The following is a 25,076-nucleotide window of genomic DNA, read 5'->3' as shown; positions in this document are numbered from 1 at the left end:
ATTTGATTTATATTTAATTTATTTAATTTATGCTATATTACTTTTTGCAGTCGATTTACCTTCCTAATTATGTTTTGCTCAGGCTAATATTAGCATTAGTTGCATCCCTGGGGTATACACAGAATGGAAGCAATGGGGGGCAGAAGAATATGAGTAATCTGTACACCGTGCTAGTGGTTTTCAAGCTATTTTTAGCAGCAGAGCTCTTTCAAATGAAATTTTACATGGAACGGTAATACATAAAGCAGATCACAAGGGTCTGTTCTGATTGAGGTGGGGTACAAATGATGTCTCACTGACCACACACACTGAATGTTACCACCATCATCCAGGGGTCTCTGAACCATGATCCCAGGAGCAGGAATACAAATTGAAAGACACCAAATTAGATGAGTTAAATGTTTATAAACCAGAGTTACATGTACTTCCATGATTAAAATGAATCCCCATGTTTCTTTTATTAATGACAAATACAACTGTTCTCTCAAATTATACTATACCCTAGAAACTCACATTGTCTCCACAAATTAGCAGATAACATTTTAACAAACACACCAGACCTAATTCACTCAAGTGAGTATCTTCCTTCAAAGCAGCCACCCTAGGAATAATAGTGTCAAACATTTATTGAGCACTTACTGTGTACCAGGCACTCTTCCCTGCATTCCTTACATGGGTTTGCATTTTAAATTCTCATAACTCTGTGAAGTAAGTACTGAAATATCTACGTCTTCAGACAAGAAAACTCAAGGAGAGATTTAAGTAACTTTCCCAGGGTCAGCCAGCTGGCTAATGGATAAACGATAACCCAGGCAGTTTAGCTGCCTGTTCTTCTAACCACTAAACGATACTACCTCTCCCAGAAGATGTATGCTTACTTGAAATATATGGTCATTGTCCAAACTGGTTTTTAGAATTCTATTTGAGAATTGTGTTCAGTTTACAATACAATCACTGTCATTGTTTGTAAATGGACATTCTTCTCTACTCACAAAGGGTGCTTAAATTATATGACCAAAACTCACCCTCTACAAATGAAGCCTCAGAAAAGCTGAGACTATCAATAAGAATGTGCCGTAGAGAGAGCACAGCAGAGGCAGCTGGACTTGGGGCAGGCAGTGGTGAAAGGAAATTGAGTACAAAGGGGTCAATGATGGGTTGTGTGTGTTCCCCCAACCCCAAATCATTACGCTGGTGTCCTCAGAATGGGACCTTATTTGGAGATCGTGTCTTTGCAGAGGCAACAAGTTAAAGTAAGGTCATTAGGCTGGGCCCTAATCCAATATGACTGATGTGCTTATGAAAAGGAGAAATTTGGACACAGAGACACACACACACACACACGGGGAAGATGATGTGTAGAGACACAGGGAGAAACTGTCATCTCCGAGCCAAGGAGAGAGGCCTGGAACAGATCTTTCCCTCACAGCCTCAGAAGGAACCAATCCTGCCCACACTGTGATCTTGGGCTTCTAGCCTCCAGAGCTGTGAGACAATAGATTCCTGTACCCAGTCTGTGGTACTTTGTCATGGCAGCACTAGCAAACTAATACATGTGGGATTTTCCATTTTCCATAGTACAATTAATCACATCTTATTAAAATCCTACATACTGGTGCTCCAGATTCCAAGGGAAAAAAGTCTACTCTGTGTGGCAGCCACCGGACAACAGGAGATACGACAGCTCTTCTGTTTGCTTTGGACTAATAGGTGGTTTCATTTTCAACCCGCCCAAGTGGGAGACTGAGAGCCCTTCCAACAATAGATTGTAAATATTCTTGTCTTATAGCATAGGCGCTGAGGACCACACAGGTGGCTATAAGAAAACTGTATGTGAGAATGTCCTTGAGTTTTTAAAAAATGATTATGGGGCTGTTGGGTTAATGCAGAAGCTCACAAATGCCTTAGCTTCAGGTTAGAAGTGCAAAGGAGCTCCCTTAAACCCTCCTGCAATATCCCATGAGAAACATTACCATGGATGTCAAAAAATACCAATAACAAAAAATTCTATTTGGGGAGTGACAGATTGCTTTCTAGCAATAATTAGAAGGGAAATGGAATTGAAGTCAGTCACAGTAACTAATCTAAATAGCACAAGCCAGGCTTCCTAGGTGGCGCAGTGGTTGAGAATCTGACTGCTAAGGCAGGGGACACGGGTTCGAGCCCTGCTCCAGGAAGATCCCACATGCCACAGAGTAACTAGGCCCATGCGCCACAACTATTGAGCCTGTGCTTTAGAGCCCGTGAGCCACAACTATTGAGCCCATGTGGTGCAACTACGGAAGCCCACGCGCCTAGAGCCTGTGCTCCACAATAGGAGAAGCCATGGCAATGAGGAGCCCACGCACCACAACGAAGAGTAGCCCCCACTCACCACAACTAAAAAGAAAGCCCGTGCACAGCAAAAAAGACCCAACCTAGCCAATAAAATAAATAAAATAAATTTATTTAAAAAAATAAATAAATAGCACAAGCCAATAGCACAAGGACGAGAACAAGACATTTACAGGGAAGAATGTCAGCCAGGCAATTTGGGTTCAATGACTCGGGGTGAGAAACAGTTCTGAGGAAGAACAGCCCAACCAGAGGACCACCTCTGCAGACACCACGCTGGCCCAAGCCATGGACACCCTCCTCTGAAATGCTGCGGTGGCCTCTGAACGGGCCCCCTGCTTTTGCCTTCACCCCTCTACAGTCTCTTATTAAGCCTGTAGCCACAGTGAGCCTTCTCAAGCACCACAGTGCAAATCCCTTCTCTGATGCACCCAGGTAAAGCCATGTCCACGAGGACCGACACGGCCCATCTCCCATCACCTCTCTTACCTCCTCTCCTACAACCACCTCCTTTGCTTGCTCTGCCCAGCTACAGAGGCTTCCTGATGCTCCTCAAATCCACTGTGGCTGGTGCAGGTCCCTCTGCTTGGATGCTCTACCCACCCCCCCCAACCTGAGGCACACACTGGACCAATTCCTCCTACCTTCTAGTTCTTACTCTAGTCTAACCCTCTCAGGGAGCCCAGGCTACTACCTTTAAAATGGCACACTTCACATCCTGTTCTGTGTCTTCCCCCACAGCATTCACTACCTACTAACCTACTATGTGATTTACTTATTCATTATGTTTATTCTTTACTTCTGTTTATTGTTTATATCTATGTTTACTGTTTCTTCTCCCACTAGAAGCAAAATTCCACAAGAGCAAGGCTCTTTCATGGAGAGGCACATAGCGGGTGCTTGATGAAAGATGAGCACCCTCTTGTCTTCTAAGGACCAGGCGGGGCATGATGGGAACATCTCCATCTCTATTAGAGGTATCCTCAAACCACAGGATGGTGAGAGGCTCCCTCTCTGTCCCACTGCCCCCACTGCCCCAACATGAGTGGGGATTAAAGGTCCCGTCTGCTCCTCACCACGTTGCTATGGGGGGAGCTTTAGGTGAAAGAGAAAGAAGAGGTTAAAGACTTGGAATCGACTCAGTAAGACTTCCTCTCCTCTTTCTAAATCCCATCTCCTAGAAGTCCTGCCCTCTTTGACTTATCTTAGTTGGATGGTTTCTTTTCATAGACTGCATATGGTTGAATTGTGTCCCCCCAAAACTCATATGTTAAAGTCCTAAGCCCCCATAGCTCAGAATGCCACCTTACTTGGAAATAGGGTCACTGTAAGTGTGACTAGCTAAGATGAGGCTGCTAGGGTGGGCCCCACTCCAATATAACTGGCGGAGAAATGTGGACTCAGAAACACACATGGACGGAGGACACAGGGAGAAGATGGTCATCTAAAAGCCAAAGAAAGACTCGAAACAGATCCTGCCCTCAAAGCCCTGAGAAGGAACCAACGCCCCCCCCCACCATTATCTCGATTTTGGACATGTAACCACAATAAATGTCTGTGTTTAAGCCAACCATCTACAGTACTTTGTTATGGCAGCCCTAACATATTAATACCGACTGGCCTGGGAAGAGAGACACATGGAAGGCTGGAAGTCAGGGCCAGGGCTGTGCAAAGGGCACCCAGAGGTCTCAGCCTGGAGACTGTCTCCAGCCAATGCCAAACGATCCCACAGTGCTGATAAACTGCCAGGGCCAGAGGGTCACTCTACAAAATTCAGAGTGACTGTGCTTAGTGCATCTTGCTGATCTTCCTCAAAAACCTATAGCTGCATTTGGTGTCTATTTGGTTACAGAATCCCATCTCCTAGGCTAATAGCAACTAACTAATGACTGTTTCTCCAGATGCTGTCACTTAGGGAGGCATAACTCGAAAGCCCTTATAAGAAACTTGAATCTGTACTCTCTCGTAGTACTACTTTCAACACATCTCATAGATCCAGGCATTAGAGGCCCCTGCCCTGAGCTCCCTTACTCCTGGAGTGAAGCATCTCCAGGGTCAAAGGTACATGCCCACCCAGAGCTGGTCCAGGCGGCCAAGACCAGAAATGCCTTCCCAAAGAGCTGTGAGCCTGCTTCCTGCTGGGGCCTCTTCGCAAAGCCTGCCTCCCAAGGGTGGACCACACTGCAGTGGTCAAGCAGTGGCTACCTGGAAGGTGTAGATAGTTCTTGGACACGCACGCTAGGCGGTCCCAACACGGTGCAAGACAGACCCCAGGATGGGAAAACAGGTCAGGGGTTCCACTGGTCCTCCTGCTCTGGGCCACGATGTCAGGGGGCCTGGAGGACTCCTCTGTGTTCACGTCCTAGAAACCACCTCGCGCACATGTGCTCTTCCTCCATTTGTTCTGCTTGCTCCTACCCCCAGGAACTCAGCCACCACTGCCCTTAGCACCAGCCTCAGCCGTCAGTATTAAACTCACACCCAGGATGTCAAGCACACGTTTGCACCAAAGACGAGCCTTTGAAGGACAAACTCTGTCGCTACGCTTGTCTGACCTTGATGCACAAGAATAGCAATGGCATGCAGAGAATTCCACCACCACCCCACCAACTTTCTGCAGAACTTTGAACAGGCCACTTTCTTCTGCGGCTCTATTTCCTCGCCTGCAACGTGAAGAAGACTGGACCAGGTTATTTCTAAGAACGTCCCAGTCCTACCATCCAAGATTCTTTTTACTGTTCTACCATTCAAGATTCTTTTGCTAATGTTATTTTATTTGCAGAGATCTGGAGAATCTAAAAAACACAGCGGTTATGTAAAGTGCCAGACAACATTAGTGACAGAGGCAGAAATACAGGCCATGTTTATTGTCATTTTTACTCAGCAAGACACGAGCATTTCAGCCCTCAGAACAGAACTGTGCAGAAAGTCTACTGGCGTTGCCCGTCCGTCCTCCTGCCTGAGTAGACCTGGCCACGTGCCGAAGTCCCACTTTAGCAAAAGGCTACAGGAGGAGGAAATGTCAGTTTCATCTCCAGTCTTCTCCTGTCCCCTATCCCCTATCCCTGTCCCCAGCTCCATCCCCTGTGTCTTGTTTAGTAAAACTAAATTTAAGAATGAGAGATTGTTACTGAAGCAAACTAGAAATGACATAAAGGGCAAAATGACAGCTTCCCAGGCATAGGCGCTACTTGGGTCTTGAATTAAAATATATACACATACACAGGCATCCTTGACATTAACAACCTTGCCAGTTACTGCTCAGGCCTCTAACCTTCTGTCAGGGGGCAAGTGGTTAAGGAAATGACAGCAAAAACAGCTTTAGGAAATGAGGGATTTTATCTACTTGGCCTTTTTCCTTCCTTTGACCCTTCTCTCCTCACAGCTGAAAATGTCACATGTCAGCAGTGGGACAGAGATGGGGCCCAGACAACAAAAATGCCAAGAACTCCTCCAGGCTTCAGATGATCTCATAAAGGCACGATGGGACACATGTAGTCATTAGAAGCTAGCCATTCTCTGTGGCTGTAAACGCGATCAGGCTGGCCGCCTCTGAGACATTTACTCTTGGGAAAGGCTGCATGCAGTGGACAGAGATTTTCACCAAGCTCTGGCAGCCCCGCAGGCCATCCTTGTCACCTTGGGCACAGCACGGAATCTCTGTCCAGTTCTGTGGGGATGGGGGAGCCACACACAGGATTGACCCATTCACGCTTGTCAAACAGCAAACTCATGTTTTGGGACCTTGGGCAGAATGAAGTATAGAAAGATTTTTTTAGTAAATCATTCCTACAAATAGCCATCCTATATTAGAGTGAGAAATATTTTTGAGGACTTCCTAGGTGGCGCCATGGTTAAGAACCTGCTTGCTGATGCAGGAGACCTGGGTTTGAGCCCTGCTCCGGGAAGATCCCACATGCTGCAGAGCAACTAAGCCCACGAGCCACAACTATTGAGCCCGTCCGTGTGCTGCAACTACTGAAGCCCACGTGCCTAGAGCCTGTGGAGCCCGTGCACCACAATGCAGAGTAGCCCCTGCTCACTGCAACTAGAGAAAGCCCATGTGCAGCAATGAAGACTCAACACAGCCAATAAACAAATAAAATTAATTAATTAATTTCTTAAAAAAGGAAATATTTTTGAGTAATCTGACAAAAATCAGGCCCATGAATTTTTTTTAAGATTTTATTATTTGTTTATTTATTTGTTTATTTATTTTTGGCTTCATTGGGTCTTCGTTGCTACGCATGGGCTTTCTCTAGTTGTGGCCAGTGGGGGCTACTCATTGCAGTGGCTTCGCTTGTTGCAGAGCACGGGCTCTAGGCACATGGGCTTCAGCAGCTGCGATGCATCGGCTCAGTTGTTGTGGATCACAGGCTCAATAGCTGTGGCACACGGGCTTAGTTGCTCTGTGGCATGTGGGATCTTCCTGGACCAGGGTTCGAACCCGTGGCCCCTGCATTGGCAGGCGGATTCTTAACCACTGCGCCACCAGGGGCGTCCCGGGCCCATGAACTTTTAACAAACATATTTGATGTTTTCCCCTTTGACCCAAGCAGAGGAGATTAAACGAAAGAACCGAAGCAAAATTGGCCAGAGAATACTTGGACTTTTAGCCTTTTGATTCTTTCTCTGAATCTGGATCCCATTAGTGACTCACGTCCTTATGGAATGATTCCCTGAATTTCAGGGAACCTGGGTCTCAACTTTAACGAGGATACTTCACTCTGTTGCTCTTGAGTCTTTGCAGTAAAGTCCAAATTCTCCAACTGACTCAGCAAACTGACACTGAGATGTCACATGTTATTAGGCTACAAACTCTTTTTAATAAAACACATCTGTGTAGCTCATATAAGCAATCCTAGAAGGGACAGCACAGAGAGAGAGATTAAACACAAGGATTTCCAATTTCTTAAGACTTCCTGGGGTTGAGGTGCTGACGTGAAGATACTGAGCAGAGGAAAGAGCCCTAATAATGAACTTACTGGATTTGCAGAATTTCCCAAATTAGCTGAGATGAATAAAACAGTGCACACACACACCCTGGCCCCAGGCTATCTCTTGTCAATTCCCATCTCTGCTGAGAAACTCTGCCCGCCTTTACAGAGACACAGCTTGCATCTAAGTCCAGTTCCATCAAGAATCACAGCTGTATTTTCAACTGATGAATTTGCTATTTGGCATATCCAAATATTCCAAGTGTTAATTCAACCAGCTCTTTCTCACCTCCTCCCAAACAATGTCATTCCAAACTGAAACTAGAATGCATAGGCCAAAAGCATTTTGACTTACAGACATTTGTCTGAAATAGCTTTTAGCTGTCCAATAAATAAAAAACAACAGGAGTCAAAAATACGAACAGCCTAAGTTTAGATCAAAACTCCTCTCCTTTCTACTCCTTCCTCCCAAGTTGTTTAAAGATACCTTTTTACATACAGTAAGAAAATAGATTACTGGCCTCTTGTTTTTTGAAGACTGGTAATCAAATGGTGCCAGATTTTCAACTACTATCATCACCCAGATGTATTTAAACATTCAAAAAGATTTCAAGTCTTGGGCCTCTAGGGCTTTTCTCCACAAAACTCCTGTGCGTTCAATCCTTCAAACACTACAATTTGATCCAGGGGGAAGATGGTCCTGCCTCTGGGTTTATTCTGTTAAGGGATCCAAAGGCAACATCAGATTTCCATTTCAATCACTGTTCCCCTAATTCTGACTACTTCATAACTAATATCCCATGGTTCCAAGGGTTTTTGAAGGAAATGTTTGCATTTCCATTTAATCCTAATTTTTTTTAAATGGTGTTATTTCTTCTAAATTTCTAAACGTGTACACTTTCCATAATTCTGAAGTTTACCCAAAAGGTTTTAGTTTCTGCTTTGGGTCCATTATGCTTTTCTGAGTCATCTTCCATTACCTGCCATCTGGTGAAGAACAAGCATACACACATAAAGCTGCAGACACAGCTTAAACCTTAGGTTTCTCTCAGGCTCTTTCAAAATCCGCTGACAAAGCAACACATCAGTCAGAGTCCTGAAACTGGGGAATACTATAAATTTCATTTCCTGAAATGTTTCGGTGGGTAAGCTAAAGATTTACACATTTTATTGGATAAAGTTTGCAAAAATAGACTGCTGACAAACAAAATGAATAAACAGCAGGAAAAAAATCCGGTTGACTAAACAAGTAAGTGAATAAGGAATCAAACACCAAAATCAATACCGCTCAAAGAGGAAGCTGAGGAAATCTGCCAAAGAGGACGTACAAAGCAGTCATGAGAGCGGCGGCCAGAATGAATGCAGTAATGAAAACGACCCCCACGTATAAGGCGCAGGGCCCCCCCGCCATGGATCTAAAGGAAACCTAGAGGTTCTGGTTGCAGTCCTCCCAGCAGCCTAAGAATCGGCACAGGGCAGATCAACCAGGCCTTTATCAGCCTGAAAAAGACACGCTAATAACTGAATTGAAGTTCCAGCCAGCGATGAGCGGGCCTTCCCAACCTGGGGATATTCCCTACAGTCACTGGCAAAGGGCCTCTCCGAGCAGCACTGAAACACTTCTGCTGGAAGAGCTTTAAACCTTCAGCTCAAAGTCTGAAAAACAGTTTAGTTTGGCGTATTCCTTTAACATCTGAAAAATTAAAGCAGGGACTAAAAACATACGACCTGCAGACAGGAAAACACCCTTGGGATATGTCAGGAATAAGAAAATTTGATGAAAGGGAATAGAGGATTGTAGAAGACACCCAAGCTACAAAGAAATTACGCGCAGGACAGTTCTCAAGTTGACAATCACGGAAAATAAACAACTGAAACTGACCAGAAGAAAACCTCTTAAAATTGGCCGCCTGCATTCATGTAGGCTGAGAGCTGACTCACGGTCTCAGCACTAGGAGAACCAGCTACAATCATTTCAATCGCTGAGAATCCTTGAGGCTCCAGCTGAAAATAATTTATCAGATACCTAAGTTACATAAGAGGAATGGATGAGTCTACATATTACAAGCCTCCCAAAAGAACTACCTAAATAATAATAATAATAAATATAAATGTAAACTCCTTGAAGACAAAGCACAGGGGATTCGTAAAATATTAAAATGCAATATTTAAAAATATATAGCCACTTTTTCACCCTCCTATGTTCTATGTGGTTTTTTCGCACATAAATTAGGTACTTTATTTTTTTCTTTTTATTAATTTTTATTGGAGTATGATTGCTTTATAATGTGTGTATGGGGTTTTTTTAAATCTTGATAAATTTTCTCTAGCACAAAATAAAGTTGTTGTTGTTGTTTTAATCTGTAAGTAAGATAAGATTCCTCCTTTGAATTTCTTAAATACACCCAACAGAAAAACAGAAGTCAGGGTCCTGTTTTTCGGGGTGAGTGGTACCTGGACCCACCCAGATAGGTGGTAGTTTCCAGTCTCTTCCTTCTTTTCCAACCTTTCCACCTTTTCCAAGTTGTGGCTCAGTTAATGTTTCCCGTTGCCTGTGATGATGACTTCCCAAAGGAAACGGGAGGCCACAACCACGAGTTCCCAACCGTGACCGCGGCCGCAGGGCGATTTCAGCTCCATCCCCGTCTAGCGCCTGCTCCTTAGCAATGACTCATTTAGAAAAGAAAGGACCTGAGCACCCCAGTGGGGAAGGTGATCCTCTACCCAGGGAAGGTGGCAGGGGAACTTATTTGGCGACTCGGAGGAACAGAATTACTGTTTTTTAAAGCAGTTTACTTTAACCTATTTCACAAAATCTGAAAGTACAAAGTATTCTATTGATAGATGCAGAAGGGACTTCCAGCATCATCTAGTTCAAATCTTCACGGATAAACAAGGCTTCCCGTTCCTCTGGGACTGGCAGGTCCTCTCCTCCTGCAGTTCCTCTCCTGCTCTCCTGTCTTAGGAACTGCTACCCGCCTCTCTGACCAGAGCCAGTTGCCGGGTGGTCTCCCGGGGCTGCCTGTGTTTAGAGACCCGTTTGCTCCCATCCCTCCCAGGTGCCACCAGGCGGTCCGTGGGGCACAGAGAGAACCCACTGGCCTGGAATGGCAGCATTCTCTTTTGCTTGAACCCGCAACCCATGCCCTGCCCAGCTGCATGCCTTTCTGCTGCCTTTGTATTGCTCACCTGGGCACTCGGCTCTCCCAGGCCGTCTGTGTTAACCTTCTCTCTCCCCCCATTTCCAAAACTGTCCAAAGATGCCAGGACACTACTGCTGTGTGAATGGGGACCCTTGGCAGCCTCATCTGCAAAGTACATTGCAAAAACCAATATATTGCCCAATATATGTTATAGGGTTGTGAGCAAAAATGAGCATTTTGTAAACAATAGTGATATTTAAATTAATATATTATCATTACCAATCAAAATAAGAAAGACAGACATGATAGATATGAGAAGTTGTCCCGAACACTGAGGATGCCATCTAATCAAGGAAGCCTTCCTGCAAGAAGCGTCAGCCTTACACTGCTTATATGCTCCAACCTCACTGCATTGACTCTGTGGGCAAAGATCTGTCAGCCTCAGGAATTCCTGGGAAAAGCAAGGAATTGACAAACCAACCAGGTGAAGGACAAAGGCAGAGAAAGAAGAAAAGCAAAGACCAGAAGACAATCACGGCAAGTGGAGAAGAAGCTTGTGGAGACCACAGGCGTTTCTTTGGAAGTCTCTGCACTGCCCCAATTTGTGCCAGCCCCCCGGGCACATCACTGGGACACACACAGCTGCCCACCCCCACCTCCCACCCCAGCACACACCCTTTGAGAATCTGCCGCACTCCTCCTGGGTCCTGGAGTCTGTTTTCCAATTCAGGCCTTGCTGTCTCACTGTGTCTTTTCATTCTAATAAGATATGAATCTGAGGGGAAAGTGGGACTATTGATTTTTTCCCAGTCAATTGGGAGCTGCTGAATTTCATTATTTTCAAGTCTCACTTGAAAAGAGCTGTGATATCCGCCCGGCTGCTCATCGCGGGCCAAGGGCAGGTATGATGGGAGTTCAGAGCACCTCCAAGAGGCGGCCAGCCTCGCCGGGGCTGGGTGGGGGGGCCCTGAGAGGTTAAGCAGCAGGGACAGGGAAGCCCGCCCGGCTCACCGCCCACCGCCCCCCACAGCTCAGATGCGCCCACCGAGGTCCAGTCAGCTTCGCTGTAACCAGGGCTTCAGTCTGTTTCGCAGTTTGTACCAACAGTTTGTAAAAAGATGTGACATGTTTCTTGCAAATGTACAACGAGAGACAGTTCATCCGTGAGCTGCCAGAACACATTTCACGCGAAGCATGAGAAATTCCAGGAGCTGAGGAATGAAGAACTCAGCCACAGACGAATACAAACCAGCCAAGCACCTCTAAAGAGCGTTGGAAAGTATCGTCCGCAGCCCTCACTCAGCTCTGTCATCACCACTCTGATTATTCCTACCTGGCTTTACGGTCAGCCAGGGTCACACCTGGCCCTGCCCCCAAGGATGCTGAAGGCACCCAGACCAACAGGATGAGCTGAGCGGATGGCCCTGGAGGCAGATGAGCTCCAAATCACGACCCTCCTCCATTTATGGAAATCAACAGACGGACACTCACGCCCCACATGCAGGCACGTGGTCCAGGAAAACCCCAGAAACTGTCACCTCCTTCCTCCCTGTGTCCCCATCCTTCCCCTCCCCCACCCACACCCCAATCCCACTACAGAGAAGGAGAAGGATGGGTTCCTGTGGGGCAGGATCAGGCTCACTAGGGAAAAGCCATCCTGCTAGACCTGTCCCATCAAAGGAAGATTTGCAGGAGGAAGCAACGAGGTTTGCTCTAAACCCGAGGGGTTGGAATCCCAAGGAGGAGGGAAATTCCAATGAACGTGTATCTTTCAAGTAGCTCCTGCTTTTCACACGTCCCTGCCCTGTAAACTTCCATAGTGTGGAGTTCCTGATACTCAGGTACTTATGAATTTTCTCCTCTTGTTCATTGGAAGAAAACCATTCTCTTTGGCTCTATCAAAAGGCAGCTCTGATGTCTGGGAAGGCAGCCCTACATTCCATCCTGCTAAGATATTTGATCCCAAACACAGACATCGGAAAATTCAAACTGCTACTTTGCTTTCTATTAAAATATCCAAATAAAAAACCATTGGGTCTCTGGTCCCCAGCACATGCCCTTCTACGTCCAGTCTTTCTCAAACATCAGCCCAAGGATTCCCAACAAGCTACAGTCAGAAATGACGCCACCCACACAAGCAGTCTTCACCATCAATTCGCTCAGAAACACAAAGTGCTCTTAAAGCTCCTTCTCAAGCCCAATATGTGGTTTATCCAGGGAAAGAAGCATACCCTCCCCTTTGAACTTGCACACTGTTGAGCTGAGTCAATCAGAAGCAGCTCCTTTGCAGATGGCATCCTGCGTTTATAGCTGACCTCTGTGAAAAATCTTCCTGGATGATGATCTTGATAATTAGGATGTTGAATGGTCTGTGTTTCTCCAGATTTCTGTAACCTCTCTTCATAAGACCAAGATTTTCCTATTTCCTTCTTCATCCAAGAAGACACTACAGTTGACCCTTGAACAACATGGGTCTGAACTGAAAGAATCCACTTATATGTAGATATTTTTCTATAGTAAATACCATAGTACTACACGGTCGGTGGTTCGTTGAATCCAGGGGTGCAGAGGAACTACGGATGCGGAGGGCCAACTATAAGTTACACAGAGATTGATCCCCACATTATTCAGGGGTCCACTGTACTCTCACAACAAACAAAGACAGCTACGGATGCAGAAAAGATGCATTCTTTCAGCTGGGGCACCTAGGGGATCCCATACTACAAGATAACCAATCCCTCACAGCAAAAGCTAAGCTAATGGGATCACGTATCGATGCAATTAATTTAAACACCAGGCCAAGCAATCTCTGATCTGTTGGCCAATAAAACCACATCGGCCTCTTTCAGATGCTCCATTTCTGGGAGTTGGTATCACAGCCGGTCAGCTTGGAAAAAGTGTGTCTTCCTTCTTACAGGAAGCACACACAACAGCAATGGGATGGCTTTTCCACTTGATGTTTGTGGCCGGGAACAGCACGATGCTTCATCTCCCCAGGGGGAAGAGAGGAAGCAGCCCAGACAAAACCTGCACCTAGGGGGTACCCCTGCACCACCAAGTAAATAAACGAGATGCCAAGGGTCAGCTCCTGCAGGGTCGCCCAGATGATGAGGATGTCTCAGGGTGGTCCCTCTCCAGCAACCCCACTCAGCCCTAGCAGTGCTCTCCCAACGAGGGTCCTCAGTGCAGGGGAGGCCACGCTACAGACTAGCCATTGAATTGCCCTTGTTGCTTTTCATCTTTAACCACTCTGGGATTTTCCCTCCCTCCCTCACCACGTGACTCTTAGTCCTTCTATTCCTAAGACTCCCTCCTACACTGAGCCCTCGTGGATTCAGGTCACTGAGTTGCCCAGGTGTTCCCACAGGCAGCGCAGCACAAAGAGTGAGAGCCTGCACCTGGCCTGAACTCTGTAACCTCCGTGGGTGCATGTGGACTCGGGGATGATGGGTCCTCCCTGCGGAGCCCCAGACAGCACCGCAGCACGTTCAATAGCCATCCTTACGTCCGATTTCCCTAACAGCATCACAGAATTGGATTGACACAAACCTTGAAAGGTCTTCCAAGAGCCTGTTCAGTTGATTAGAGCACTGAATGACTGGACAAAAGCCACACTTCTGTTTAGTCTGGGTCTCATCCTGATTACAAGGCGCGCTGGAGCACATGGGCAGAATAACAGACTAGAAAAGGTAAGATCTGAGTTCAGAGGCCCAGCTCCATCAGCTACCGCACTCTGGAGCTCCTTGTTTTAGACTAAGAGATCTCTAAGTGGAAACTATCTTTTATTGGTTCAGACCCAAAGGCAGCTATAGGTGGATATAAGTGGGTCTCTTACTAGCTGCCTCCCCAGGAAACTTTCTAAGTTTTTATTTCCTCAACCTTCAAATGAAAATAACAAGAACAGCCTGCCCACCACACCCGGCTGCTCTGCGCACCATGAGTTAGCAAGTGAGAAAGCAGACCTCCTGCCACCTGTACAGGGACAGGGCACACCTGCAGGGACACTGCCTGGGAGTTCAGCTCAAAACACAGAGGCTGTGTGAACTACTGCAGGGGCTCTACGTTAAGCACGCCCTCGCTTTTCCCCTCGAAGAGCTTGTGAGAGAGAGGAGAGGAGTAAAACTAACCTCTGTGCTGTTCAAAGCAAAAGGAGCAATAAGTAGGACACATCTGGACAGTGGGACCAAAAAAGGCTCACTTTAAGCCACACATAGAAATATGTTCATTTATAAATAAAAAATAAAAACATATGTACAGTTCATCTTATATATTGAATATTATACACATTCCATGTATATGTCTAATATAACACATATATTACATGTATGATTACATATGATATGTAATGTGTAATATCATGTGTGCGTTTGTGCGCATGCGCGCGCGCGCGCGCGTGTGTGTGTGTGTGTGTGTGTGTGTGTGTGTGTGTGTGTAGAATGACTTCCACAGGAGGGACAAGGGAAGCAGGAGTAGGAAAGATCCCCAGAGGCCAAGGCTAGACTGTGAGGACACCGGCGAGGCGAAGGTGAAGGAGAAGAGCACCAGCTGACCTGACGGTCACTTTCCTTTGGCTGAAATCCGGCAACAACCCTCATCTCTTCCCCTTCTCCACGGGCACGAGGCTGGGGTTAGCGTTCTGCAGGGATATATCAGGGCTGGGAGGCGAGGGGAGGGGAGGACACTGCGAGCAGCTCCCTGGACAAGCATCCCGCTTTGATGGGCTGGACCGGGTGTGGTACATGTGTGAGAGGGGACGGCTACTCACGAAATAGACTAAGACACATTTACAAGGCACTTAGAAGGCTTCAGAAGATGGACATCCCCGTGATACAAAAGACAGGCAGTAGGCCTGATAAAGCGCTTGCTGCCACCCGGGTGTGATACAGGAGCTTTATATGTATTTACTGAGTTCATCTGTGTAACAGCCCATCCCTCCCCCAATAATAAGTGGTTCCAGCTACTAAGCGGTGGAGTGAGGTAATCAGATGGCAGAGTCCATATTTTGAACTGCTACAGGTGGTGAAGTTTTCTTACGTACTTTCTGCAGCGTAATCACCGAGCAGAACTTTCATCCCCCTCGCTTGTCTACACCCGCCACACCTGCAGGCCTCACCACATCTGCGTGTTCCTCCCGGCACAGCTCACTTTCTATCCAACGAGAGGAAGGGTGGGGTCCCTCTTTCACCAGAAGAAGGTTATGACCTCCCCAAAGGCAAGAGGTCCACGTGTATCTCTTGGGTCTTGCACGACACAGAACCCCAGGAAGGTTCTCCCTCCATAGCAAGTGGATAAGAAACTAGGCTTCAAAGTAACGAACAGGAATTTAAGTATCAGTTTTGCCTCTTATTCATTGGGACTTTGGGCAAATTATTTGACCTTCTTAAACTCTCTTGTCCTCCTCTGTAAAATGGGTACAATAATAGAAGCAACTCATAAAGTAAAGCTTAGCACAGTGCCTGACACATAGTAAGACTCAGTAAATGTTAGCTACAGCGAATAATAATTCATGCTTCCAGGTTATTGATTGAGTCTCCTTTCTCAAACCATCACCCCCTTCCCCTGTCTCCAGCTGATGTCTTCAGCAAAGGCTGGCATGAGACTCTCCAACCAATCAAGCTCCAGTAGATCTCAAAGGGAGAGAAGGCGCCCCTGGGGCATTTAGAAATGGGGAGAGGTCCATATCAGAATGGAGAGGAATAGTTGTATTTAGCGGGTTGGGTAGCCAGGGTGTAAAATATCCTGCAACACACAGGACTGCCCCCACACAATGAAGAATCCTGCCACTCAAAGTATCAGTAGCACTTCCCTTGAAAAAACACAGCACTGCCTGGAAAATATATCTGTGGGACAGCAGACAAAATCAACTCCATAAACTGATCAACGAGGTAAGCGATCCAAAAGCAGTGAGGACATCACCAGTACCTCCTGATGGCCTCAGGTGGCTCTGTGCAGAGAGGGATCTGCTTGGCCAAGGTCAGGGTGTCCTGCAAGGTCTTGCTGACCTCCTGCAGCTCGCCCAGGGACAGCCCGCCTACGAGGTCACAGCCCTGCCACGGGAGGAGCTGCTCCTGCTCTTCTATTTCCCTTCTCAGCTGTTGATCTTTTGCTTCCAGCACAGACATCCTGGCTTGGAGGGCTTCGATTTCTTTCTGTAGAGAATGGAGAGAGCAGATTTTGGTAAATTCACCCTGTTCGTGGCAGACTGCATTGCTGGGAAGGAGTCCTTTCCATGAGAGTCCGCCACATGCATGAGAGCCGTGAGGTTGCCCTTCTGAGGCATGCAGATTTTTGGAGGTCTGCTGAACTGGAAAAATCACGCCAGCTTTGTATTTCCGATTATTTGGCAAAAGGAGAAACATCACTCCCAAGCATTACATAACTCTGGGCGGTGAGCCAAGAACCTGACTTGGAAGAACCCAGTAAATATATGAATGACTTACCTCATTTCAGGTGACTGAGCTAGAACACAGGGCAGCAAACTTCACGGACTTGAGATACCACGAAGCAGGTAACACGACCCACAGACCAAAAAAGAAGCGCAAACAAGCCTCGCCTGGTCTGTCCCCAAACATGCAAATTTAGTGTGTGGAGAAGGATTAGAAATCATAGATTTTTAAGTCTACGGGATTGAAAGAGCAATGAGAGGCCACAGGTAGCACTATGCCATCTCAGGTTCATAAAAATATTAAATAAATTTAATTTCCCGTAATACAACAAACCAAAATCCAAAGAATTGAGTTTTGTCCATTCTTGAGGTCAGTGAATAAAACAAGCAGCAGGTAACTGAACGCCCATCGTGCACACAGTGTGATGGAGGATACCCATCTCACTGCCCACAGGATTCTGAATCTAAAACAAGACTTTTAATTAACACACTCCCATGTTCCGTGCACTGGTTTCTGGCTGATAAGAGCACAGCTCTAATCCTGGCTGTCTCCCCATCTCTCCCCCACGTCCTCTCAACCCCAAGGTACAGATCACCCACAGCTCTACCCGAGGACCCCTCTTCCAGTAGGGGAGGGAGAAGACAGACAAGGAGGTACTGAAGACCCACCCCTAAGACATGCTAAGAAGAAAACAGTGTGTATCCCACTGGTCCAAGATTATAGCCTCACTGACATCAAGTGAGTATCCCACCTCACCTCTCCACTTCCAACCTTTGAATTCCCATCCCCTGTTCTTTTCTTTTTTGTTTGTTTGTTTTGGATTTTTTTTTAACTGTGGTAAAATACAGGTAACATAAAATATACCATCTTAACCATTTTTAAGTGTAGTTCAGTGGCATTAAGTATATTCATATGGTTGTGCACCCATCACCACCATCTGTCTCCAGAGCTCTTTCCATCCTGCAAAACTGAAACTCTGTCCCCAGTAAACACTGACCCCTCCCCAGCCCCCTGCCCCCGGCCTTGGCAACCATCATTCTACTTTCTGTCTCTGTGAATCTGACTCCTCTGGGTACCTCGTATATGTGGAATCATACAGTATTTGTCTTTTTGTGGCTGGCTCATTTCACTTAGTTTCATGTCCTCAAGTTTCATCCATTCTGTAGCACGTGTCAGAATTTTCTTCCTTTTAGAGGCTGAATAAAACTCCATTGTATGTATGTACCACATTTCCTTTACCCATTCGTCTGTCGACGGACACTTGGGCTGCTTCCACCTTTTGACTATTTTGAATCATGCAGCTGTGAACATGTCTCTGAGTCTCTGCTTTCAACTCTTTAGGGGCTATACCCAGAAGAGAAATTGCTGAATCACATGGTACTTTTAATTTTTTAAAGAACCACCATATTGTTTTCTGCAGTGGCCTTCCACCCTAGTCTCACACAGAAGTCAAAGTGACTCTTTAAAATGTGGTCAATCACATCACTTCACTGGTTAAACCACCCGCCCCCCCACCCCATGGTTCCCATTCCAGCCAGAGAAGAGCCCAAGGCCTCACAAAGGCCTGCAAGGGCCCTCTCATCACTGACCTCCTCCTCTGCTCTCCTCCCCGACCCTGGCCTACTGGCTGTCCTGTGAACGCGTGGGGCGCACTCCCACCACAGCCTTCACGTGGCTGTCCCTTCCACAGGGAATGTTCCTACTGGAGATTTCTGCAAGGCCCCCTCCCCCTCTTCCATCAAGCATTTGCTTCAATCTCCCTTCTCAGGGAGTGGACCCCGCTACCCCCAACACTCTGGTCCATGCGTTGTAGCTCTTATCACCCTACAACATTCTAGGCATAGAATTTAAGCATTTATTACGCGTGCCATTTCCTGTCCACCTACCCACTCCCACCCCCACTAGAACATAAACTCCACAGGAACCCTGAATATTGCAAACAGTACCCGTCATAGGGACCTCAATAAAAACCTGCTGAATAAATGAATATCCACCTTCCCCCCGAGTTCTCCAGGAATACTCCCTTCAATCGCTAAGTATGTTCTGTACACTCTGACATCATCAGGAACTTGGGAGACCTTCAACTGGTGAATATTGTTTTGTTGGGGGTTTTTTGTTTGCATGTTTGAGGTTTGGTGTTTTTGTTTGTTTTTTTTTTTGGCTGCGCCAGGTCTTAACTGCCGGCTTTTCCATTGCAGTGCACAGGCTTCTCTCTACCTGCAGCGCGGGCTTAGCTGCCCCGCAGCATGTGGGATCTTAGTTCCCTGACCAGGGATCGAACCCATGTCCCCTGCATTGGAAGGCGGATTCCTAACCACTGGACCACCAGGGACGTCCCAACTGGTGAATATTGTTTAGAACCAAAAGCCAGATTTCACATTTTCAGCTAACCAAACCTAGCGACGATGCTCCCTGATTATGAAAGTGCCAGTTTATTGGAGAATATTTTCAAATCACGATGACGTTTGCTTCCCTTTGCCACCTTGCTATTGTACGGATTTGGAAGGACAAACTCATATAAGAACACTCTGCATGGGGGCAGGGAGGGATGGAGGGCTTCCAGTAAGCTTTCTGGCCCCATTAACTTGTCTAAGGTCATTCAGATACTTACAGCCTAAGCCAAGTCTTGGACTCGGTGTTAAAGCCCTCTGCTCTTCCCAGAACTCAATGCTCCCCATTCCTGCCTCAAGGCCTCCAGGCGCAGGCAGGTGTGGACAGAGCTTCAAGGATCCTTGTCTGTGTGTGGGGGGGGGGGGGGCCTGTTGACTTCCAGAGCTCCTGATCACCACCTGGCTGTAACTCAGGGCTGCACCAAGATCTCTAGCCCCTGATGATTCTCGGCCAACTTGCATCCACGGCTCTGGGCCAACCTGGACCTGCCACGGTGCCCTGGTCATTCCCAGTCTTTCCCTGTATACCACCCACCTTGCCCAGTCCGCACGTACAGCTCTGCCTCCTGACAGCTGCTGCCCACAGTCCAACCTGATAGCAATTTTCATAAAGGATTGCTGATCTGATACCACAGCTCAGATTTTTCTTCCTGCGTTCCAAAAGAACTTTCTAAAGGGCAAAATGATAAGAGGTGACAAACTGGCCTGGCCGACAAGGAAAACATATTCAAAAGGTAACGAGGAATAGCAAAAACAGGCACACACACCGCCGAACTCTCAACCCCTGGTTTGTAATGAGACTCCGACAAGCCCCCCAGTCAACGCCCTACACCTTGTGCTTCCGGGTGGACAGCCAACGCTCCAATTGCTGCACTCAAGCAAAGCAAAGACCCACTTTCCTGCATGTGGCTCAGGTGGATAAGAAAAATGCCATCCTATTTCCTAAAGATGCTTCACCCGCGTACCTGTAACTGCTGCTTTTCTTGGAGAAGCCAGTCTCGCCTGGTGATGGACACGCACAGGCTGTCCTGAGCAGTGGGTTCCAACATCTTCGGCTCCACTCGGAGCCAGGTTTGGGTGTCGTCACCGCCCGCTCTTAAAACAAAACATAGGTACATATTGACACAGATACGGATGAGCTGCAATCCTCAGATCCTGAAGAATGTTAACGGAAAGAAGGTCCACACAGTGGCCCCCCAGCTGCTCTCATCCTTAGGAGGGTCATAGGGATGCGGTCGCTAATGTAAGTGTGTGTTTTAATGACAACCTGTCGGGGCTGTGGCTGTTTGCCAGAGCCACCTTGCTTTATTGGACTGGGCACTGTCCAGCACCGTGGCTATGCGTGCAGCTATCTGCGCTGCAAGTGTGACATACACACCAGATTTTAAAGACTTAGTAGGAAAACAAAGAATGAAAAATATTTGATTAATGATAGTTTTACATTCATTACATGTTGGGATGACAATGTTTTCGATATATTGGGTTAATTAAATATATTTTTAAGATTAATTTTACTTGTTTTTTCTTTTTAAAAATGTGGCTACTAGGTCATTTAAAACCATGTATGTGGTTTGCATTATACATCGTTGGACCACTCTGCCTGGATCATCTGGAGGCAAATTCCAGGGCTGATCTTGGCTGTGGAGATGACAGAGAGGGATGACTGATGCTTGGGTCAGACCTTCTCAGAAAAGGTTTGCTAAAAGACTGTCAAAAACCACTTAAAATCTCTTTGGCTCTTTCCACTGTGCTTGCACGAGATGGCATATTTTGTTGAAGCAACACTGGTAAAGATGTGGCCCAGGCTCCCGCCTTATGCTGGTGAGTTGCCGTCGCAGGAGCCTTGCAGGTGCTTCTCATCAAAGGGTGACAAATCAATTTCTAAGCAAATACAGCGGGTGGAAAAAAATGTAACCTAAGCAAAACTATGTCAACAATTCAAGGAAACTATGTCTAGGAAAGCACCATCAACTACAATTAAAAGGCAAACAACAAGTTGGGGGAAAGGAAATGTTGCTAATGTCAAAAGTGCTAGCAATGGAGAAGAAAAAGGTGAACACTACTTATCAGACATTCCAAAAAAAAAGGGAATTACAAAGCTTTAAGGAAAATGTTTATCATCAGAAATGCTTTCAAAAGCAAATTCAAACAACATAAAATATCGCTTTTCACCTATCAACCTGGCATAAGTTTTCAGAAACCATAATTCTTTGTTGAGCACAGGGAATAAGAATGAGACTTAAAATACAACACACCTTTGGGTCCTACTGTCCCAGTTTTAAGAATTAATTGCATGTAAATAATCACAGATATGCATAAAGAAAAGCTGCAAAAAAGACCACGTTTCCTTGACCTAAATGAGAAGGAAATCCAAAAAAGAAGGGATATACGTATACGTATAGCTGATTCACTTTGCTGTACAGTAGAAACTAACACAACATTGTAAAGCAACTACACTCCAGTAAAAAAAAAAAATACCACATTTTTTAGTAGCCAAAACTGAAAACACCGTAATTATGGCCCCAAATTAGGACCAGAGCAGTAAACCATCACACAGCCACCCTGAGGAGGGCTACGTAGCCACTAAAATTAGGTCACCAAAGAAGATACGGCTGCATGGAAAATGTTCACTATTTATGACTATTTTCTAAAGCAGGTATTTGATAATACGTATAACATGAACAAACTATTATAAAAATAACATGTATATAAAATAAAAGATAGCAAAATATCTGCCCAGATGTTCTCAGCTCTTATCTCTGGGTGGTGGAATTACTTCTTTTGGCCAATCTTTTATTTTCTAAGTTTTCTATAACGAGCATGTATTATTTTTAGAAACGTAAAATAAAAATAATAAAATAAAATAAAAACAATAAAATAAAAAAAGTGTCTTCCACCACCTACACTAAGTAGCTGTGGAAGCTACTATTAAAGATTCTAACATAATCAACCTGCCGCAGGCCTTGGACAAAATAGACACATCTGCATAGGACATAAATGCCATCCATACATTAACATCAAGGGCATCTTCCCTGCAGAGAAGTGGATCCCTGTGGCTCTGATGGTTTGAGGCATAAACTACCCTGTCCCCTCCTCGCTGGGACCTCCTTCCGCACACCGTGAACTTGGCTACCACATGCCCGTTGACTTCAGGGTCCCTCACGTAGCAGCGGGGAGCTGTGTGTTCTAATTTGTACCTTCACACAGGATCTCACAACCTCCACATTTCTTAGAAAAGAAAGTGAGTAGCTGATCCAAACGTGGGTGGTACTTTGTCCATTTCTTTTCACTCCTACCCATTTGATGCATTCATTCATTCATTCATTCATTCAGAAAAAGAAAAATCATTCTTAAGCCCACCTGCTATGTGCCAGGGATAGTGCTTCATGCCAGAGACACAGCGGGAAACAAGACTTGGCCCCTGCGCAGAGCAGAGGTGATGGATAAACCAAGGCCACGGACAAACGCTCCCTCCAAGGATCAAACTTACTCACTGCAGGGGTGGAAAGGGAGAAGCCACACTCCCACTTCCCACACCTTAACGCCGCCCTTACAAAACAAGGAAGCCTACCAAGCACCACAGTGAAGCAGCCCTGATATTCTTAGAAACAATGATAGAAAATATGTCTCCTTGGCTTTTCTACGTTAAGAAACAACAGCCACAGAAAACGGAGCCTTGCTTGCATTGCTGGGTTTGACACAGATTCAGACTCTGAATATCTTGAAAGCTGCTTACGTATTAGAGCACACCACGCAATACAGAAGCTTATTTTAAGACTTGTTACTCTCTGTTTCATGGGCATAAAGGCAACTCACAAGAGGAGGAGGAGTAGTAAAAAAATTTCACTGGTAATAACAAAATAATCCGATATAATTAAGAATTGAGAACTGAGAATGTACTGTACACCGGTGTTATCGGTGTTGCCTGGTGCATAGAAACAGAGCACCAGGGAGATTTGAGCAACTTGCCCTGGTGTAACCGAGCAGGACCCCATGGGGCCTTCCCAGAACAGGACTCCACCACCCTCCATGTCCTCTGCCTGCCTCTGGTCTATAGAAGAACTTAAAGGATAAATTTAATTGGAGAGAAGAAAATGCAGAAACAAAAGAAAACAATAATGGTTTAGCCATTACACAAAGTCAAAGACCTTTAGTTCCTCCTCAAAGCCATGTCCTTTGAGCTGTTTTGCAAATACTGAAACCCCCACCAGGTGGAAGAAGTGAACTATATGCTCCCCACAAGCACACAGACCCCAGACAAATTGGAACCAGTGACCTCACCACCAACCAATCAGAAGAATGTCCGCGAGCTGATCACACCCCACAACCCCCCTCCTCACCCTGTCTTTATAAGTCTTTCCCTGAAAACCTTCAGGGAGTTTGGGGGCCTTCTGAGCCCTTGCTGCCTGGATGCCTTGCTTGGCACCTACAATAAACACTGCACTTTCCTTTACCACCACCCGGCGTCAGTAGACGGGCTTTACTGGGTGTGGGCAAGTGGAGCCACGTTGGGTTCTGTAACACTGGGTCACACGAGAAGCAGAGGTGAGGAGCCCGTCAACAGGCCCTCAGGCTGGTTCCCACTTTCCAGCCCTTCCCTGGACACCACACACTGGTGAGGCTTCAGCAAGATGATACATTCCTGTTTCTTCCTGGCTTCTAGCTACATGCCACCCACACCTGTTGACTAAGTAAGTCCCCTTGCTCGTGATCCAACAGGGGCAGCTGAGCGCGACCGGTCCAGGGAGGCAGACGACCACAGGTTGACCCTAACTCCACCATTTTCTAGCCAAGTATCCTTGAACTTAGCAAACCTCTCTGAACCTCACCTGCCTCGCTTTCAAATGAGGATGACGGCAATGATGGTGGTGCTGACCCCTTCCCTATAGGGCTCCACGTGGCTGACTCCGGGGATCAAACGTATTCAGCAAACAGCCACTGAGCGCCTACTGTGTGCAGACCCCGCCCTCGCCCTGGGGCCATAAGGGGCCTCTGTCCCCAGGGAGCTGGGTGCTCTCCCCACACCTCAATGTTGGCACCAGGAGAGCGAATGCTGCACTCACGTCCAGTGGACACACCGTCCTTTGTAATGAAAAGCAAAGATGAGATGTTTCTGAGGACCTTTCCATGCAACAGAAGAGGGGATCGCTGGACGGAAAGCACCATCCACTACTGTGGAAGTGGAACCCACTTCCTCCCCTGGGCCCCGGAGTCTCGGCCTGTCCCCCCGGCCTCTCGCTCTGGACGGCGACCCTCGGCCCATCGTGTGCTGCAGTCCCCAGGGCCCCAGCACTGTGTAGGGCTCAGCAAAGATTCAGAGTGACTTCGTGGGTCCGTGGCCCAGAAAAATCCAGAAGCTGTTTATATTCAGCTGTTGATTACATTAGATCATTTCTTCACACTAATTTATTTCCCAATTTGCTCTGCTTATGCAAATATTAAGAGTTTCCTGAATTTCCTAAATAGGTACCATCTGGGTCGGGATGGGAGTTATGGAAGGAAATCAGCACAGAATTGAAAATGAGCTGCAGGGGAGCTCCAGGTGGGTAACTGGGAATTCTCCCCATTATCGTTAATCACATTCATTACTTAATCCATAAGAAAAGCCCCTGTGATTCACCAAAACTCCTCTCTGTGTCTCTCTGCCTTCGACTCTGGGTAGAGAAAGCCACACACAGACAACTGAGTGGTGGCCCAGGACACATGGGCAGCTCAGTAATGAAGCCGGGGACGGGCTTCCATCTCAGCTCTTCAGCCCTCAGAGCCATGCTCCGTCTGCCTTTTACGACACTGTTCCCTTTATTTTAATAAACCTCAATGTGTAATCCCAAACGTCAGTGCAAATTAGCCTTGCCGCTATAAACTAATCAGTATGGAAAACGAGCA

The 25,076-nt window shown here is 46.5% G+C and overlaps 1 protein-coding gene across 1 annotated transcript in view; it reads right to left on the bottom strand.

The window, feature by feature from the left end:
- Positions 1-25,076, bottom strand: part of DISC1 (DISC1 scaffold protein) — a 348,040-nt gene that overhangs the window by 207,139 nt on the left and 115,825 nt on the right. The window contains exons 5-6 of the mRNA XM_057736515.1: positions 20,156-20,285; positions 16,337-16,563 (exon numbers count right to left, since the gene is read on the bottom strand). Of these exons, the coding sequence (XP_057592498.1) occupies positions 16,337-16,563; positions 20,156-20,285 (357 nt within the window). The remainder of the gene's footprint in view (positions 1-16,336; positions 16,564-20,155; positions 20,286-25,076) is intronic.

This window comes from Hippopotamus amphibius, chromosome 5, assembly GCF_030028045.1.
Source record: "Hippopotamus amphibius kiboko isolate mHipAmp2 chromosome 5, mHipAmp2.hap2, whole genome shotgun sequence".
NCBI classification, from domain to species: domain Eukaryota; kingdom Metazoa; phylum Chordata; class Mammalia; order Artiodactyla; family Hippopotamidae; genus Hippopotamus; species Hippopotamus amphibius.
Note: the sequence above shows the minus strand (reverse complement) of the source record. Positions and strands in the feature narration are given on the sequence as shown.